Source organism: Diorhabda sublineata, chromosome Y, assembly GCF_026230105.1.
Source record: "Diorhabda sublineata isolate icDioSubl1.1 chromosome Y, icDioSubl1.1, whole genome shotgun sequence".
Taxonomy (NCBI): Eukaryota; Metazoa; Arthropoda; class Insecta; order Coleoptera; family Chrysomelidae; genus Diorhabda; species Diorhabda sublineata.
The window spans coordinates 7,810,368-7,831,995 of record NC_079486.1 but is presented as its reverse complement, the minus strand read 5'-3'; the positions used below and the strand labels follow the sequence as shown (position 1 = coordinate 7,831,995).

General features: G+C 30.9%; 2 protein-coding genes across 2 annotated transcripts; one reads left to right on the top strand and one right to left on the bottom strand.

The window, feature by feature from the left end:
- Positions 1-11,556: 11,556 nt before the first annotated feature.
- Positions 11,557-13,014, top strand: LOC130451941 (matrix metalloproteinase-2-like). The gene is made up of 4 exons (XM_056791297.1): positions 11,557-11,706; positions 12,280-12,380; positions 12,447-12,664; positions 12,737-13,014. The coding sequence occupies exons 1-4, from the start codon at positions 11,557-11,559 to the stop codon at positions 13,012-13,014; spliced, it is 747 nt and encodes a 248-aa protein (XP_056647275.1).
- Positions 13,015-19,962: 6,948 nt separating this feature from the next.
- LOC130451940 (uncharacterized) lies at positions 19,963-21,039 on the bottom strand. The gene has a single exon (XM_056791296.1). The coding sequence runs from the start codon at positions 21,037-21,039 to the stop codon at positions 19,963-19,965; it is 1,077 nt and encodes a 358-aa protein (XP_056647274.1).
- Positions 21,040-21,628: the final 589 nt, after the last annotated feature.

Here is a 21,628-nt window from a genome sequence, read left to right as displayed (position 1 = left end):
TAATTATTGGAACAAGGAAGAATTACTCAAGTGTAAATTCATATAAAACTTGGAAACCACACTATATAAAAGTAGTTTTGTCAAAACGTGACAATTCCTAGAGGAAAACCGTTTAACTTTCAATTATGTCATTACTTCCAAAGAAATTACATGGCACACTGTTTGCACTAAGTTCTACTACACCAACTCTTAAATTTCTCTGTCTGATGCGCGTTTCGATAATCAAGTTTTCGTCTTCACGACTGAGTAAACAGTTTACCTTCCAGACAGTGTAATTGTGAGATTTCGTGTAGTGTTAACAGTGTGCTCAATATGAATATCACCATCGTTCCTGAAATACTAACATAATCATATACAGGTCGACGAAAAAATGTAATAAGCATCCCGGAGAAAAACTGTCTGTTTGTCTCGGCTGTATCTTAATTTGCACGGTCGGCTATAATAGGTTATTTGTCGTCCGTAATACATAAATAAATATTTTTTGCTGAGTGTTATAATCACTTACTTGGTTCTGCCATTTTTGTTCAATGAAGAATCGGGATTCAATAATATAAACAGATTCGTTTATGCCTACAAAGCCGGGAGACTGAAACAGATTATTACTAAGCATGACGCATAAAAATTATCCCATGTATCCATTTTCAGTATACTAGGATGGTTTCAGAAGTACCTAGCTTAACAAAGAAAACACAAAAATTTTGGAAAAAAATATTTTTTTTCAACTTAATCTCCTTTTAGCTCCATATAATGTGGACATTCCCTCTTCATTGCTCGACTACCAAGCCTTTTTGTCAAGTCTGGGGTCAGAAAATAATCTCAGGGAGCTTAATCTGGCCAATAAGGTGAATGAGGTAACAATTTGAACTTGAATTAATTAAATTTTCGCCATTGCAATAACGGATACATTGTCTTGACTGAATAACACTTTCTTCTTAGCAAAAATCCGCCGTTCAAGATAGTCAATGAAAATTATCTCACTCGCATCCCTAAAAACCGACGCCATGAACTTGTCTACATATGGAACGGTTTTTGTCTTATTTGGAGCCGGTTCTCCCTTTTCAGTCCATTGTTTTTAGTGTTCTTCTGTTTCTGGTTTGAAGTGATATACCCACTTTCCATCTATGATTATGGAACGGCTCTATTTCAAATATTGCCAAATACTCGATGGAGTGTACCACACTTTTTGCAATGCCTATTATGTCTGCTAGCACGCGTACTTTCACTCGACGATCATCCAGTGGATTTTCTTCAACATTTCTGGAGTTGTCATCTCATTTGGTCGACCACTGCGGTACTGGTCATCGTAGGTCGTAAAGCCGCGTTTAAACTCTACTACCCAATATATTACTGTTGATAACATCACAAAACGATGACCGATGATTTCCATGTTTACAAATTGACCGAAAGCATCCACTATTGATGGCTAAACAAGTACTAAACAACGTTGCGTCTTCAAGCTTGAAACATACGCTGTATACATGACTTTTTATCTAATACTGGTATTTTCGTAGCAACGACAGCCATCTCTAAGTCAGGCTAGATACTTCTACGACCATTCTCATACGGAATGTATTAAGCTTACGTTTAGAAAACAATTTTCCATTGATATATTTATCAACTTTGAACCATAGCTTGCATATTCGTGTAGATATTTAGTAATTTCGATTATAATAACATATTTTGTGGTTACTGGAGCAGATGACGACCTGCTACTTCAGTGTGTTATATGTTTTGAAGTATTTGCTGATGAGAGTATGAAACCTTCAAAATTATAAAGACATTTGACTTTCAGTACAAAGAAAAAGAATTCTTAAAGGCAAACTCAGTAATGAATACATCAGTTTCTGGTTAGCCAAATAGACAAGCTATAATTGCATCATATCGCCTATCCTTATTGATAGCTAAAAAAGGAACAGCTCACTCTGTAGGGTAGATCGCATTCACAGTTACAGTTTTAAAACAAACTTTTCACTTCAACTTTATGAAAGTACTGAAGTTGTTGGACAGGCTAATCTATTAGCCTTTGTTAGTTTCGATCCCAATGAAAGCGTAAAAGAACTGCATTATTGCAAGTCTTTATTGTCATATATATATATATATATATATATATATATATATATATATATATATATATATATATATATAGTAGTATGTAATAGGCCGCTCCTGTCTCAAGTTGGTAAACCACGGTATAAACATCAAGCAAACAAATACGTCGCTAAAAATCTATATTTTAACAAATTTTTATAAACCAAGTTAAAAGGTCAGATGACGTCATAAAAATAAAAATTTATAAAATTTATAAATGGAAGTAAATAAAAAATATTTAGTTACTATGAACCAGAATTGGTTATTAACACTTCTTTATTAATCATATCTAATAAAAAAGAAGAATGACACATGCAGAACAACATTTCTATATCAATCATACCAAATAAAAAAGAAGAATTTGACATGTAGCGAACAACACTTCTGTATCAATCACAATTAACAAAAATAAGAATTTGACATATAACGAACAACACTTCTGCTTCAATCATATTGAAAAAACTATAATTTCCAAAAATTTCTTAAACCTTCATATCTATTAGACAAAAATAATACTTTCAATTGTTCTTTATAACTATAAAATTCACTAACAGATATAGATAATTGTTGAAGTTTAGAAAAATCGCTGCACAATCTTCCAATAAATCGAAGGGTTCTTGCATATGTATCCGAAATATCGAAATGTTCTTTCAAAAAATCTTTCCAGTTTTCATTTAAACTACCAGATTGTCCTTTTATAAAAAATTCAATATAAAACATTTGTAAGTAGAATCCGAACTTTGCTTCTAAATAAAATGAATTACGTTTATGAGTTTTAAGGTTTTGTCTAAAAGCACTTAAATAAGTAAATAAGTTTTCAAACGTTTTTTCAAATTCTTCACTACACACGTTAATGACATAACTTTCACATATTTTTGTTTTTAGGTAATCATTAAAATTTTCAATAGTAACAAATTTAACCTTTTTATTTTTCTTCAGTTGAAATAATTCAAAAATATCAGCTTTCGGAGTATGTGGAATAATAATTTCATTATTTACAATCTTATTTTTCACTTCATTGTAATTATTTGTATTAGTTTCAGATAATATTCTTAATATTTCTCTATGATAAGCACACAATTTTTTATGTATTATTCGCTGTCTACGATTCATGATTGCAATTAACAAACTGAATAAAGTGCATCTAATCTCATTCGTTTATCGTTGCAACAACAATTAATTAATATTCTATGATTTTTATTGAAATATTAATAATAGTACAGGAACTAATGTATAAAACTAATTTAAACTCTCGTCAACATATAATTTAAAAAATGTTTATTTTTACTCATGAAGTCTTGAGATAAGTTCTGATACTTTTCACTCAAAACTTGATATTTAGAAACAATAGCCCAATTAACTGGATTTAAATAAGTTCTCATAAAGTCTTCACTGAGTTTTTGATAACAAAAATTAAATCCCAATGTACTTCTTGTTGGAAGAAAATTATAAACTCCTCAGTTATAACAGGAGATTTAGAGATCTCATCCCATACTTTTTGACAACTCATTTATAAAGAAAAAAAAATTATTAAAACAAATCTAAATTTCTTTAAACGTGATCATAGAAACTTCGCAACCATTATTTAAAGTTTTCAATCCTTTATAAACAAGAGAATATTGTCTCCAATTCAGTGATTGTAAATCTAATTCATTTTTTATAATATTCATAAATCTGAGAGGTGAAACTACAACATTATTGTTGTCTAGGATTACAACCAAATGACTATGTATAACAACAAATTTAGAAATTATATATTTTTTTTCGATTTCCAACTTTCTAAGAGGTGTGTACTCAAGAGAGTATCCATATTATTATGGATACTCTCTTCAGTATATTACTGTAATATCTGCTCCATTAAAATCAATTAATTGGTCGTTTTCATCACATATTCTAAGATCAACTTTGTAAATATTATTATACTGAATTGGATAATATACAGGGGTAGGTTCATGAATTATCGCATTGTTAAAATAAGAATTTAGTTTAAAACAAGAGATAATGTCAGTTTCTCTATGAATAAACTTACCACCTTCTACTAACATTCCATTAGCTAAATTACAATGAATATTAATTGTTTCAACAGGAATAAATTTCTTCGAACTATTTAATAAATTTGATAAACTATCAGAGAGCTCAATAATTTTATAAGGAGAACTAATTTCTATTTTATTTTTATTTTGAATCAAATCAAATCCATTTTGACTTAAATATGTTCGAAGTGATGAGTAATTGTATTGTCCTTCTGGAACAGCTAAATAAGTTCCATTATAATAAATTTTATTATTTTTCTTTGTAACATTATTAATCAAATTTGTTGAATAGAAACCTAGTAGTCCAACTTTAAGATCATTTGTTGGAAAATGAGTTTCGAAATGATAACTTAGTACAGAGTTATTACTTTTTAATTTTAGTATCATTTAATATAAAAAATTTTTATTCATAAATGGATGTTTATGGGTTTCCAGTTGTATCTAATTCTAATATAGATCTTTCAAATATTAAAACAGAAATAGAGCAACTAAAACAACATGGACTACCTTTAACTCAAATAAATGATATTAAAACTGAAATTGAACATTTAAGCAACCAAATTGATAAAATACGAAAAAGACAACATCAAAGATTTCTTATGAATCCGGTTATAATTGCTGTAACTCAAGAAATTGATGATTTAAAAAAAGACATTGAAATATTAAAACAGAATGGAGCACCTCAAGATGACATTAACAAAAAGATTGAACAACTTAATTATAAAACTAGGGAATTGGAAAAAATAGACAAAGAATTGGAAGATTGTATCAATGCATTAGCTTCACAAGATTTGAATGAAATTAGAAATAAAATAACAAATTTAGAAAATAATGAAATTACCTTTATTTATAAGATACGTAACCTAGAAAGGGTAAATAAACAGAATCTCTCAAAACTAAAACAATCAGATATTGATAAACTTAAACAAGAAATAGAACAACTGAAAAATTCGGGTGCCCCTACTACTGAAATAGAAAAAAAGATTCAAGAATTGGAGCAGTTAAATACAGATCTAAATAATTTGATGACAGTCATTGCAGATAATGAATTATCAGAAATTGATGAACGATTAGACCACATTGAAACAGATATGAAAGATGTTAAAAACAAATTAAATGGTTTTAATATAACACCAACATACGTTTCTGTAGCCGGGAGAATTGTTAAAGCAAAGGACGCTCTCGATGATTATGATTTAGTAACGAAGAAACAATTAAATGAATTAGAATTAAGATTTAAAAATATAACACACTAAATATAACTATAACCGTTAATTTCAGCTTGTTTTAAATATTTCTCTCTAAGGAAGAACTGAATATTTTCAATAAACTCTTTTTCTCTTAAATATATTTCTTGATCATTTAATTTCTGAGCTTTACTAAGGTCCAACATTTGTTTATAAAATTTATAACACACTCTGTAATCAGCTAATCTATCATTTTGTTTGATAGATTTTTCAAATATTTCAATTACACCCAAACACAAAGAAATAAAACATAATGGAAAATAAAAATAGGCACTTATTCCAGACACACTAAAAATTAATTTCAAAACTAATAATAAAACACTAATTTGTGAATAATAATTATGACTCTTCCTGTAAACAAATAAACGCTTTTCTAAATATTCTTCCATTTAATTAAGGAAGATTAATAATGAAGCGAAACGTTATAAGTACATGTGCACTTGCTAAGTGCAAAGTGTCACGCATCTTCACTTTGTGCTGAGAAAATAAAATTCGTTGGAAACTGCATAGAATCAAACGAGTACCTATCTACATACAAATTGTGTAATGGGTGTTGTCTAACCTTAGTTAGCATTACTGAAGCCAGATATGCAACAATAATACTATGAATATTGTATTTTCGACAATCTATAGTCCAGTCAATAATATATTTAAAGAAAATATTTGGAATAAATGAATAAATATAAAATTACACCATTTAAAGAAAATAAACCAGAGTTATCAAATTTATTTCCAATACCTCTAAGTTGTTTGATTATTGGCAAATCGGGTTCTGGTATAACAACGGTTTTATGGAATATTATAACCAAATATTGGATACAATATGAAGGTTTGTTGGTATTTACTAAATCAATAGAACAACCAATTTATCAAAAATTGCAAGATGTGTTTGATGGAATAGAAAACATCGAATCAAGTTTTTATGATAATTGTAACGATATAATAAGTGTTGACGAATGTAAACCGAATAGTCTAGTAATTTTTAATGATTGTGTTTTAGAAAAACAACAAACAATCAAGGATTATTTTGTAAGACCAAGACCAAAAAATATTTCTTGTATTTATTTAACACAATGTTCTAGTATGGTTGATTTACAAGTAATTAGAACGAATTCTAATTTTCTTATTATTTTCAAACAATCTCCACATTATGTTAAAAAGATATGGCAAGATTTTGTAACAGAAATGGTATTTAATGATTTTTATACACTTTGTAAGCTAGCTTGGAAAGATGACTATGGTTTTGTTTGCATTGATTTAAAAAACAATAAATTCTACAACAAGTTTGAAAATTTTGTATAGACGTTACGTTCTCGTTACGTTACGTTTCGTTTTACGTTTCGTTCCGTTACGTTTCGTTTTACGTTACGTTCTCTTAATAAATTTTTTTCCTAATAAATGGAAACAGAAAAAATTCAAAAACGTTTGATTCAAAAGATTGAGAAGGTAAAAAAGATGAGAGAAAAATTAAAAACTGAATTAAAACATAATGAACAGAAAAAACCGAATCGCTCTGAAATATTTGAAAATAAGGAGGATTTAATTAAAATTCCTGAAACTTCTGAAAAAATTACAGTAGAACAGGCTAAACGAGCGCAAGGTATACAAAAAGAGTTAAAACAAACATTTAAGAACGAAATTTTAAATGAACGAAGTGGGTTAGAAGAAAAACAAAAACAATTTCTTCCAATTACTAAAGCATTAGAAAAAGTCGAACAAGCTGTTAATAACACTGATATCGATATTAAAAAAATAATTTCAAATGTACCTGCTTTACCACAAAGTTTACCAGAAATAAAGGAATCTAAGGATATGGAAACTCAAACACGTGCTATGATAAGTTTAGGTTCAATTTTCTCACATTATTTAAAGAGAGTACCTACAAAAAGAGATGGAAGAAATATTTCAGATCGCTATGGTATTTATAACGATGCAACTAAAAATTCATATATGATTGGGGATACAGAAGTTTTCTTCAAAGATAATGATATCATTGTAGGTGAGACTACGTATAGAGGTACGAAGGGTTTGTGGGAACTACTAACATCTATCGATGCTCCAAATCAAAAGTTATATACTAAAGAAGATTACAATAACTATAAAAGAATTTTGTTTGACACTAATTGTTTATATCAAAATTATGACAAATCTTCTGGAAAAGTTCGTTCAAATACAGGAAACAAATATCAAAACTTAATCAAATTTATATGGGTTGAATTAAAAGCTAATTTACCAATTACACCATATAGAGATCGATCTTTGTCGTGGGATTATACTGAAGATATAGGTGAAACACCTAAGAGGGGGCGTGGTTTAAAGAAATATACAGAAAATCAAATTGAATATAAATATATAGACAATCTAAATGAATTACTAAAAAGATTATATTTTATTGCTTCTGAAGAGAAGGCTGGTAATGATAATTTTCATAATGAAAAGTTAGGAGTTGTACATTTAATTGCTAGGGAAATGGAAAATATTATCGATACTCCAAAAGGAATTGAATATTTAATTTCTCATGTATCTAGTTTACCTAAGAAAGTAATTAAAGGATCAGGATTATTAAATGACTTTATAAATAATTTACCTTGGGAACTTCATTGGTCCAATTATAACTTCTTAGGACCAGGGACAAAGCTAAACGAAAGACTTGCTAGAGGTGACAAACCTATAGATAAATTAGATGAGGCTGCTATGGAACACGATATATTTTATAGAGATCATAAAAATCTTAGGGACAGACATAAAGCTGATGAAATTTTAGAAAATAAAGCTTGGGAGAGAGTTTTAGATCCAAATTCTAAACTAAGTGAAAAAATACCGGCCTGGGTTACAACTAATTTGATGAAATTTAAAAGATATTTTGGAATGGGGTTAAAGTAACTTAATATATTAAAATTTTTTATCTTATAAATGGAGTTAAATTTAAACGATAATCAATTGAAAAAAATCACGTCAGCTTATAAAAAGAAAGTTGCAGTCACAATTCAATTAAAAAATGAACAAATTGGTAGTGGGAAAAATAAATTCAATTTAACTAAACGTCAAATTAATAAATTAGAAAAAGCTAAAAATAATGGTACAGGAATTAGATATTCATTCATTAATTCATAAGAAAGATCATCGAATGTATATATGCATGAAATGTAATTCAAAGTTTATTAATCAACAAAAATATGACGATCATATTCAAATATGTATTAATCAAGAAACTTTAGTAGAAATGCCTACAAATTGTGAAAGAAAATATAAATCAATTGGTGCAGAACAGTATCATCCCTATACAATAACTCTAGATTTTGAATGCACACTAAATAAATAAAGTAAATCATAATTATTGCAAATACAAATTAGGATTCTTAAAGTGGAAAGCCTTGCTACTGGCGCATGTATCTATCCAAACTCTTTGAAATTATTTTGTTCAAATCCTCTTGCTACTAATCTCGCTTTATAACTAAAATTACCTGCACCGTCATCCTTAATTCTGAACACCCATATGTTGCTTATTATATCCTCATTTTCTGGTCTTTCAACCAACTTCCATGTGTCATTATAGTTTAATGCATTTAGTTCATATTCAATAGCTTTCTCCCAGCTTGGCCAATTTGAAGTTTTCTTCGCTTCTGTGTATGATTTCAGGACATCTGATATTTCGGAGATTAATGCTAAACAACTTATATCTAATTCAAAGTCATTGAATCTTAATGGTAACTTCACTTGTCTTTTAGGCCTTTCTTCTTCTGTACTATTTTCAACATTTTCAAGAATATTTTCTCTTGATTCTTGAATTCTCTCATTTAAACTAAGATTTTTTACTTCTTTTTCTTTACTATATTCATCTTCAAACTCTTCATTTTCAGCTTGAATATTACAATTTTTGTTTTCTTCTAAAGAGAAACAGCTTTCATTGAACAAAACATTTCTGGAATGTATTACTCTATTTTCTTCTTTATTCCAAAGTTTGTATCCATTTTCTGTGTATCCTATGAATCTGCATTTTTGACCTTTTTCATCCAGCTTATTTCTTAATGAATCAGGAATTATTGTATATGCAATACAACCAAACACCTTCATATTAGCGACATTGGGTTTTTTATTGTAAAATAATTCAAACGGTGTTTTATTTTTAACTAAGCATGATTAAGTTCTATTTGTAATATAGGCGGCTGCAAGGATAGCATCTTCCCAAAATATTTTGTCCATGTTTGCTTGGATTATCATAGATCTCGCCTTGTCCATCAGGGTCTGATTCATTCTTTCAGCAACTCCATTAAGCTGAGGAGTATAAGGAGGAGTGTAAGATATTTGTATTCCCTTTTCAGAACAAAAATTTATTTCGAGAAACTGGTTTAATTGGACCACAGACATCCGTGTGTACAAGCTGTAATACTCTACTTGATCTAGATATCTTTGAGTAGTACGGAAAGCATTTTTGTTTACATCTTTCACACACATCGCATATGGTCTCCACTTCTGAATTTTCAAACTGCATCCCATCCACTAAATTCAAGTTTTTAATTTTTAAAAGTGAATTGTAATTTAAATGACCATACCTGAAATGCCAAAGTTGCTTATCTTTATTGTTGGCTGCCAAGTTTGCAATAACAATTCATTATTGTTATGCATAAAAATTATTTTATATAAATTGTTACATCTTGCGCCTTTAACAAATACAGTTTTTCCTTTCTTTATAATGATTTTACCATCGACATGAACAATTTCAAAACAGGCTTTTTCTATTGAAGAGATTGATAATAAATTCACTCTTAAATTTGGCACACATAGTACATTTTTTATTGGGTTCTGTGAATCTATGCATATTCACCAACAGATCTTCTTTATTAACATAATGGTGTGTTGCTCCTGAATCTGCATACCATTCTGTCATGCTTGTCTGAAAATCTTAGATTGCACAAAAAGCTATAGAATCATCTTCAAGTTCATTGTCGACCCCTGTTTTGGAATAACTAGCTCTATTGATGTCTTGACTCTGTTTATTATTCTTATTTCTAAAACACTGCTTAGCCTTATGTCCCATTTTACCACACACGACATTTTATACCACAAATACTTGCAGAGTGCCCCATTTTACCACATTTAAAACATTTCAGTACCTTTTGCGCTTCATTAAATGAAGATGGCATCTCGCCAACATTTTTAAGACTTTTATCAAACTTTTTATTTACTGAAAACTCTAGAAGCCTTTGTTTGACAAATTCTAGTTTGAGATCATCATCCGACATGGTTCGTAACTACATTTTCAAATTCTTGTGGCATTGACAATAATAAGAAACATGACATATCAGATTCTTCAAAAGAGATTCCTAAATTTTTGAGTTCTCTAAAATCTCTGTCACATTTTGAGAAATGATCTTGCATATTCTTCCCATACTCATATTTCGGCCAATTAGTTCTTTTAGTAAATAAAATTTGGAACATGTACCTTTTTACTAAAAATTGACTCTAATTTTTGTATCATCTCATATGCTATCTCTGTTTCTTTCACATATTCTAGGTGAGTATCTGCTACACTTTGTATAATCACCATACAGGCTTTGTTATTTTTCTTTTGCCAATCATCATTCCTATTGCTTTGTGGTACTTCTTTTAGGATATCACTTAAATCCATTGCTTTTAATACGGAGTTTAACCGAAATTTCCAATTATCAAAGTTATCTCCATTAAATGGAATGATTCCATGTTTGTTTTCCATCCTCGCCATTTTTTCCTTTTTGTTATAGTAACCTTCTTTTAATTTTCCACTTTTAACACACTCCCTCTGGGCCCATAACCGATGTTAGGTTTAAATGTGCGTTGTATAGAGTGTGTTAAATAAAATTATTTATTGGAACAAAATGACTACAATAATTCTTTATAATAATAACTAAAAACTTAATTCACTCTGTCGACCATGCTTTCGACACTACCTTCAGTCTATCTACTCAGCTTCCCACTCTCTTCTTCTTTTTTGTATATAAAACACATTTTTCAGGTTTGACCACAGAACTATATTGTTTGTCAATATTAACAGTTGTCACTATCGACTTGGGCTCCCCTGTGGTGGTTGTTCCGAAACCCGATGGGAGTGTTCCACATACTTTTTCAAGCTGGATCCATATTAAGCATATTTGCTTTCGAAAGTATACCAGCGGGGCAGTATCATTCAAACTATTACAAACCGTAGAGGCATGTATAGGATGAACCGATTGAGTATCGGTATAATAACAGCTCCTTCTGAAATGGATGAGATCATTTGTCAATGTGCCATAGTTGACGAGTGTAAACAGAACAAAACCCAATCTGTGGCCTACATGCCTAGCCCCAGTAATGTTGATGAGGTGAGTGAGAACTGTATTCCAGACTACTCTAATAAATATCGATTTTTTCTCAGTAGATGAACAACGTATGTCTGACCGTGTGTTAGAGAGAGAGCAGCGAGACAATGTGTAAGAGAGAGACTTCGTTTTTGCGCATGCGTAAAGTTATATATCCGTTGCGATGATAACAGCGGGAGCGCTGATATACCAGGTCGGTTAAAAGTCTTTGGGTTTTAAAAAATTATATATACCATTATTATTCGCTAATCTTGTAACATAAAAGTATAATGTATAAATAAAAAGAGATTTTTGTCAATGTAAGGTATCACGCACGTAATCGAGACAGATTCGTTGCGATGATATACCAGGTCGGTTGAAAGTCTTTGGGTTTTAAAAAAATTATATATATACCATTATTATTCGCTAATCTTGTAACATAAAAGTATAACGTATAAATAAAAAGAGATTTTTGTCAATGTAAGGTATCACGCACGTAATCGAGACAGATTCGTTGCGATGATATACCAGGTCGGTTAAAAGTCTTTGGGTTTTTTAAAAATTATATATTCCGTTATTAATGTGATTGGAAATTAGTTTTTTGAGGATAGCAGAAGAGTGAAGATCATGTTAATCATTATATTAGCTGCAGTACTATGTTCAGTACTATGCGTTGTCGACCAACAGTATGCTATGAAGTATTTACACCGGTTCGGGTACGCAAATGAAAATGATTTGACTAAACTTGAGAATTATTTGTTTAGTTTTCAAGAAAGATATAATATCCCTGCAACGGGAGAATTAGATGAAAATATAATTCAACTTCTAAATAGACCAAGATGTAACGTGAGTGAAGCAGCTTCCGACGATGATCATTCTTTTAGAGTTAAATCAAAATGGTCAAAATTTGATTTGAAATGGTATTTCCCTCAGGCAACTACAGAATATCTTAAAGTAACCAAAAAGGCTTTTGAAGTGTGGAGTAATAGTTCAAAGTTTAAATTTGAATTAATACACAAAATACGGTCTTATGCTCCCGATATATCTATTACAGTTGTACGGGGAAAGCACTATTTTCGAGTAAATTGCCAAGGTAGAGGTGAGTGCTCCAGTACATTTGATGGTCCTGGAAAGGTGTTGGCACATGCTTATTTCCCAAAAGGCAACAGTTGTATAGAGCTTCATATTGATGCTGATGATAAGTGGGTTTTAAGTTTGGATGGATCAAGTTCAGAAGATCAGACTAGCCTACTTATGGTATTAATTCATGAAATTGGGCATATTTTAGGAATTGCTCACAGTGATATTGAGACAGCAATAATGTATCCATGATATCAATTCAACATTGCTCCTAAATTGGATGAGGATGATAAAATGGCCCTTGAAGCTCTTTATGGACCCATCAATACATATGTAAATAATCCTTTCAAACCTACATCAGCGCTGCCACCGACTACAAAGACACTTGCACATCAACCAAATGAACCGGATAAAAATTTATGCGACATAACACCGGAGTATATGTTCATTGCCATGGCTGGTGAATTTGAAAATTACCATTTATATATTATTAATGAAAATTCCCTATGGAAAATTGATTTGAACTCGAAACTTATTCCCTCGCAACCAGAAATACTCGATGATTATTTACCTGAAGAAGTGGGTCCCATAATTCAGATTTTTCAAAGTTCTTCAGATAATTTAATAGCAGTTAATGACCGTAAATACTATGTAGCAGATTTTCTCGCTCTACAAATACTTGAGGAAAATAATTTAATTATACCTAAGAATTCTCAAATAAACACAATGTTTCAAAGCAATCATGGCAATTTGACAAGAACTTGAAAACTGTTCGGAATAGAGGACAAATAAAAGATATTTTCCCTGGACTACCCACAGATGTTACAGGAGCATTCCAGTACATTGACGGACACATGTACTTTTTCAAAAACACCACATACTACAAATATAATGAGTTTACCAAAAAACTTGTTGCAGCCGGACCCTTTAATTGGAACGTGTTCGATATTCCATGTCCCAATGGAGACCTTTTAAATCATCTCAAAATTTTATTAACAAAAATAATTTCTTTTTATCAATAATGTTGTATATTTTGAAATAAACTCTTATTAAATTTTTTTTTTGGAAATTCCCGAACGCCAATCTCAAGATAACTTTTACCTATTAATAAGAAATTTTTTGATAACGCGGGAAATTGATAAGAATATTTCTAAACCAAATGGACCACATGTACAGGAAATAGTGAAAATTTATTAGAATACTCGGAAACCATATGGACCACATTTACAGGAAATTACAAAATTACAAAATTGCCGCAAATAAAATATTTTTTCTAGAACATTCTATCACAATCGTATGGAGATAGTGCCATGAGTATAAATAAGATGTTGCATTGTGTTGTAGTCAGTCTCTTCCATTGCCAGCAAGAGAAAAACCAGCTCTGAAGAACAAATACTAGTATCTGTTAAAAAATTGTGCCTTAACAAAAAATGTAAGTATTTTTTTTTTCTTGTGGGTTACGCGCTCTCTCTCTTTTCAGATGGATTTAAAAAAAATTAACGCAACGTCTCTAATTACAGAGAGAAAACCAATAACAAAAATACAAGATCTACCTTTGAATACTCTGAGGGCTAAAAAGAAGGCAAAAATAGTCAATTCCAAATTCGGAGAATCAGTTTTATTGGATTTAGATGAAGAAGTAGTGTTTTTACCGCAAAGAGTCACAAGTGTCTACAAACCAGTCATTGAAGAATTTGAAAAGGAAAAATACGGAATTATATTCAAGGGATTAGTGGATGTTGGAAAAAATCAACGGCTAGCGTCATTTGAAATTGAGGAACTATAGACGTGCCTAAGACACATACACACACAGAGAGAGAGAGAGAGAGAGAGAGAGAGAGAGAGAGAGAGAGAGAGAGGTGAGTACCATGAATATTGTGAAAAAATCTGAAAATTTACTGCAAGTCATTAAAAATGTCAGAAAAATATTGTTTGATAAGATAACGGATAGAGATGTGGAAATTTGGTTGAATCGATTGAAAAAACAAATTAAAGTATGTAATTTGACAATTAAAAAGGAGTACTGCATGTAGGTACAATTAGGAAATTACAAACATACATAGGACATTTCAAACATTTTAAACAACTTATTTCAAATAGGAATATAGGTATGGGGCTGAAAAATAGGGTTAAATGGGAAAATGTAGCTTCTGCATTTACAAGAAGAATTAAAACCGGACTTATAGTAAATTTATATCATAAGGACTTAAAGCAATTTTTAAATGATTGTCAAATAATTTTTAAAAATAAAATAAGGGAAATTTTTAGGAAAAAATATTCTGTTGTTAAAGTTTATGTTTGTTTTTGTGGAGAGTTCATTAAAAAATCTGGTGAAAATGAAATTTCTAGTTTCCATTATTTTATGACTAAAAATTCTATTATCGATGTATCGACCGATATAGAGTGATGATTTTTCGAGAACGTCAAAGATAAAATTAATTTTAAATTATCAGAATTTCAAGAGAGGGACTCTGGTTTTGCATTAAGTAAAATTATTTCTTTAGAAGTAAATATCAATAAATATGAAATTGGAAACGGCTCATCTTATATTAAACTTCCAGAACCTATTCAAAAAAAGCGAGGGTGCATAAACATTAAAAATTCTGACCAAGCATGTTTTTATTGGTCAATTGTTAGTGCTTTGTACCCAGCCAAAAATAATAAAGAACTCACTTCCTCATATCCATATTATAGCACAGTCTTGAATACACAAGACTTGGAAGCTCCGATGCCCCTGCATCAAATTTCAAAGTTTGAAAAATCTAATAACATTTCCGTCAATGTCTATGCCTTGGATTTAATTGAAATAAATAATAAAAAACCATTTTACAAAGTATATCCAGTAAGACTTGCTAAATCAATACACGAGAAACATGTAAATCTTTTATTAATTCAAAATACATATTTTCCAAAGCTAAACGATTATGAAGCACCTCCTATAGATATTGACAATTCAGAAATCATATATCACTACTGCTGGATCAAAGATTTGTCACGTTTAATTAATAGTCAGTTAAGTAAAACTACATATAAAAAATTTATTTGCAATCGCTGCATAAATTATTTCAGCAGTGAAAGTAAATTGAATGTCCACTTGAAATTATGCTCTGAATTAAATAATTATAAAATGTCTTTTCCAAAATATGAATCTGTTAGTTTTAGAAATTATATATATAAACAAACTACGACTTTTGTAGTTTATGCAGTTTTGTGTATGAGCTCATCTGTGATGATGCATATGAGGAGGTGCTAAAAGCTGATTTAACAAAATTCGATACTTCAGATTACCCCATCAATAATAACTATAATATTCCACAGGTAAATAAAAAAGTTCTGGGAGTTATGAAAGATGAAAACAAAGGCCAAATTATGACTCATTTTGCAGGCTTGAGGTCTAAAATGTATTCTTTTAAAGTTCAATCAGGTGCAATAGTAAAAAAGGCAAAAGGAGTTCGATATAATGTAGTAAAAAACAAAATAAATTTTGAAGATTATGTAAACTGTTTAAATGATTTCAAAGAAAAAAATATTACTCAACGCTGTATTAGGTCATATGCTCATAACGTATATAGCATAGAACAGACAAAAATTGCGCTAAGTCCTCATGACGATAAAAGATATTTGATTACCAATAGTTATGGTACGCTGCCGTGGGGTCATTATAGTATTCCAGACTCACTCTCTTGTAGATAATGAACTCCTCAACATTAATGGGATTATGCATCATAAAAATTTGTGAATCGATAAAGTCAGCAGCCGATTTCGGAGAGTAATCCTCTCTTCTTCGGAAATTGACCGAAAAAATTGTGAAAAAATTTCCTGTTTACAAATGGAATGCGATGATAAAAGAGGCTGAGAGTAATCCAAATTCTTCATCCATTGGAATAGAATATATTGACTATAATAAAGAAATACCGTTATATTTAAGAAACACTATATTAAGTAAAACAAATTGGGGAGATATGTTTGAAGAATCTACTTACTGCCTATGGTCTAGTGGATATTGGCTTCCACAATATCGTATAAATGTTTGTAAATCATGTTATTTTGTATTTAGAACGGTCCATAAATATTTAAAAAAGAACATTTTTGTTAATTATGATCACTGTCATGAAGTATTTGATGGTGACGAAATTGTTGAATGTGTATATCAAGAAATGTCCTATTGGTGTCAGAGTTGTTTTAACAAAGTCTTATTCATGATAAAATCACATGAGTCCTGTATTAATAATTTACATGAGATGCCTAGAAATAATCGTTTTGATGATTCTGATATAGACAGTGACATTGATACTTTTGAGGCCGCTATACAGTAAAAACAATATTCATGGAATGTATCTCTCTCTCTCTCTCTCTCATAAATGTAGAATATTGTCGTTTTCTTGTTATAAAATTATTCCTGTGTTTTTGCGGTATTATGAACGGTGGCGGTTCATAATGCCACATCAAAAAATATCTGTTTTATTATAGTTTTTTAGTATGCGTTTTAGGTGATTTATATGAGCGTTGTTAGTGTTAGACATAAGTCTGTGCCCAGCAGGGCTTTATTAGAAATGTATTTTTATTTTTTTTTTCTTTCCACTGGTCATTGTGATGTCATCCTTCATGTATAAGTGTTATACTATGACAGTCACGAGGGTAATAAAGAGTTTCAGCGATAATGTGAGCTTTTATTTAAGAAAAAAAGCAGTAAAAACAAAATTCATGGAATGTATCTCTCTCTCATAAATGTAGAATATTGTCGTTTTCTTATAATAAAATTATTTTTAAAATTATTGTGTGTTTTTGTTAGTTTCCAATATATCTTTATGTAATAGCAGTAAAAACAATATTCATGAAATGTATCTCTCTCTCATAAATGTAGAATATTGTCGTTTTCTTATAATAAAATTATTCCTGTGTTTTTGCGGTATTATGAACAGTGGCGGTTCATAATGCCACATCAAAAAAATATCTGTTTTATTATAGTTTTTTAGTATGCGTTTTAGGTGATTTATATGAGCGTTGTTAGTGTTAGACATAAGTCTGTGCCCAACAGGGCTTTATTAGAAATGTATTTTTATTTTTTTTTTCTTTCCACTGGTCATTGTGATGTCATCCTTCATGTATAAGTGTTATACTATGACAGTCACGAGGGTAATAAAGAGTTTCAGCGATAATGTGAGCTTTTATTTAAGAAAAAAAGCAGTAAAAACAAAATTCATGGAATGTATCTCTCTCTCATAAATGTAGAATATTGTCGTTTTCTTATAATAAAATTATTTTTAAAATTATTGTGTGTTTTTGTTAGTTTCCAATATATCTTTATGTAATAGCAGTAAAAACAATATTCATGAAATGTATCTCTCTCTCATAAATGTAGAATATTGTCGTTTTCTTATAATAAAATTATTCCTGTGTTTTTGCGGTATTATGAACAGTGGCGGTTCATAATGCCACATCAAAAAAATATCTGTTTTATTATAGTTTTTTAGTATGCGTTTTAGGTGATTTATATGAGCGTTGTTAGTGTTAGACATAAGTCTGTGCCCAACAGGGCTTTATTAGAAATGTATTTTTATTTTTTTTTTCTTTCCACTGGTCATTGTGATGTCATCCTTCATGTATAAGTGTTATACTATGACAGTCACGAGGGTAATAAAGAGTTTCAGCGATAATGTGAGCTTTTATTTAAGAAAAAAAGCAGTAAAAACAAAATTCATGGAATGTATCTCTCTCTCATAAATGTAGAATATTGTCGTTTTCTTATAATAAAATTATTTTTAAAATTCTTGTGTGTTTTTGTTAGTTTCCAATATATCTTTATGTAATAGCAGTAAAAACAATATTCATGAAATGTATCTCTCTCTCATAAATGTAGAATATTGTCGTTTTCTTATAATAAAATTATTTTTAAAATTCTTGTGTGTTTTTGTTAGTTTCCAATATATCTTTATGTAATAGCAGTAAAAACAATATTCATGAAATGTATCTCTCTTGTCGTTGCGTCAAACGTCACATCGTTACGTCAAACGTCACGTCGTTAAGTCAAACGTCAAGTGTCAAACGATCATCAAACGTGTCTACGTATGAGAATGTCCTCTTTCGTAATATGTCTTCAGAAGAGTACAGACGTCGAATTGAAGAGTTTATTAATAGCATTGGTGAATTAAAGAAAGATATTGCTTTCTATGGAGATAAAAGTGAGGTTATGAAACAAATGCAGAGTCTTAGTTTATTTGATAAGAAAGTGACGTGGAGCAGTCTTCACTGGGGGTGGCCTGAAGAGGTCCATCAGTTGACCCGTAGACAGCCGCAAACTACTTATCCGTTAAGACGTATTCAACCTACACCATGTTCAACAGAACAGAAGGGGATATAAAAAATGAAATTAATTCTGTTTTTGCTATGTCATGTGTAATATTAGTGGCTGTATTTGTTTTAATTTTAAAAATTATTTTGAAAATTGTAAAACGAAAATTCCAATCTTCATGTAATATAAAAGTTGATGAATATACAGAGTGTTTCAATAAAACCCATATTTAAAAAAAAACTTTATTTATAATGGTAATACAGTATTTAAAAACCAGTGACGGAGACGTTGTACATTTCTTTCAGTACATGAAAATTGTCCAGATGCGTGACAGGGGTTTGGATCTTGAGCAAAGTTTCCAGTTTCACAGGGTGTACCATCAAATTTGCAAACGTCAATATGTGGAAAAATACCGAAAATGTGACATTTCTTTTGCAGAAAGTCGACTTTTTGTTGTCCTCGAACGTAAATGTAGTCTGCGGTATACAATAACTTGCTTTCTAATATTTCATTTACTTTAGAATATTCTACATCTCCTGAAGAGTATCGAATGCCGTGCACATTTCTCTCCAAGTATGATGTGGTCTTTTTGTCCTCGTTACTTAATGTAGAAAACGGTTGCGGTGGTAAAAATATGTAATGTGAACTTTTGAAGCCAATTGCTATGGTGAGCTCTTTGGCAACGAAAAGACCGTCTACGACAAAACCTTGAATGTCTACAAAAGCTACTCTCATGTTGACGACTGCTCGAACACTAACTCACAACATCTAGTTCAAGCTTTTAACAATTTCGGTGAGGAGGAAGTATTCCATTACACAATCGTGAATTATGATGCAATAGACTTTGGTATTTTCGGGAAAACCTATGTTTGCTTCAATGTCAAGTTTCACATCGACTGTGGATGCCTTCATGCTTTCCTCCTGTTTTGAACAATCGATAACAAACAATGCTCGTTTCTTGCAAGAAGAATAATCCAGCAGGGGGCGCTTCTGTGTGGAGTTTGCGTAGTTGGGATAGAATTCAGTATAGTTAAAATAGGCCAATAATCACCATCAAGTGACAGTCTTATACTTTGTACGTCGGCATTGTCAAATAAAGTCGGGTCAGCTGTACTCAAGTTACGTTTGTCGGTTTGAAAGAAAACAATAACAAAACGAGGTCTTTCAACTGAAGTGGATGTCTTGACAGCCCAAACTTCATGTCTTGCTCCTTTAGTAATTGAGGGTAATTCGTGTAACTCCCACTTCCTAAATGGAATAACTATAGGTTGATCTTTTTGAATGGATTTCATGAGATTTAATTTTATGTCGTCATTAGGAAAGATATGTTTAACTTTTAGCTCAACGCTTGTAATGTTTATTTTAGCTGTTGTAGTGGAGAGCGTTCCAGAGACATTCTTTTCAGTAATATATAAGCAATCATTATCATTTCGTGCCCGAACTAGTCGTATTGGTTGACGCCCACATGTAATCATTGAATAATCGTTGAAAATGCTGAAAATATGTTTGAGAGGTATTTGAAGGTTGAAGAACTTGTCGCTAACATTCAGAATAGGATCTTTCGGGTAATTCCAGCCGGCTATAGCCATATGATTGGAATCTTCTTGGTTATAACAAGTCATAGCACGTACGGCACTCACTATTCCAGGATCCCGAACTGTTTCCATTTCCCTGGCACTTTCACTGTACGTACATGAATCGAATAGAAAGGCTCCAACATTATTTGCTAATTTTACGTCACCAGCTCCGTGTATTTCAAGCGAACCTTTAATGCACAACAAAGTTTCGCTCCTTGCAAAGAACGAATCAACCTGATTAATGCTAAACTCCACAATGTCACTGCAATTGAATGACTTTATAAATGGAGCATAGGTTCTGTATTCAGCCTTTCGAATTGAATCGTCAAACATCGGCTTACGGTAGATATCAAACATTGGAGGCATGTTGTCATTTTGGCGTTGACGTTTTCCATACATTGTTGTCATTTTTCAATTTAAAACCCAACGATTGCAGAACCAATTTGTTTGCGAACGTGAGTTGCTTCAGCTTTGATGGTAGCTTATCTAATGAAGTTGAATGCTCTGTAGACTATCTTTTATGATTTATTATTAGTCCCATTTGCTTCGCGCCCTCTAAGCTCCAACACCAACGTACTTAGTTCTCCACGAAAGTTTACAGGCTGACCGTCTTGGTCTAAAGCGATGACGGTTGGTTATTCCACGTTGTGGTATAACAGGTAAATAGAGCAAATTATGAGGAATTTCGTCTATGGAATATCTTGGATCCACTTGTATGACGAATTCGTATATAGTATGAGCAGGTCTGTTTGCATCGAAAGCTCCAGTGGTAATGTTACAATCGAAGCGAATACTAGATACTTTAATGATTTTGACGGGGAGATCTGACGAGTGTATTTTGTTTGCGTCGAATATTTTCGATGATAAACCCAAAATTCTCACAAGACTATTATCTTCTTTGAATGAAATTTTGTATTTACTGGAAATTTCACATTTCAACGTATTGTGATTGGGTTTTAGTGAAAATATACCCTCTGGTCTAGTTGAATTGTCCACA

Coding starts and splice junctions, on each gene's coding strand:
- LOC130451940 (XM_056791296.1), bottom strand. CDS start 21,039: ATGACAACAATGTATGGAAAACGTCAACGCCAAAATGACAACATGCCT.
- LOC130451941 (XM_056791297.1), top strand. CDS start 11,557: ATGTATAGGATGAACCGATTGAGTATCGGTATAATAACAGCTCCTTCT. Junction 11,707..12,279: donor GCCCCAGTAATGTTGATGAG/GTGAGTGAGAAC, acceptor ATTGGAAATTAG/TTTTTTGAGGATAGCAGAAG. Junction 12,381..12,446: donor GACCAACAGTATGCTATGAA/GTATTTACACCG, acceptor TTATTTGTTTAG/TTTTCAAGAAAGATATAATA.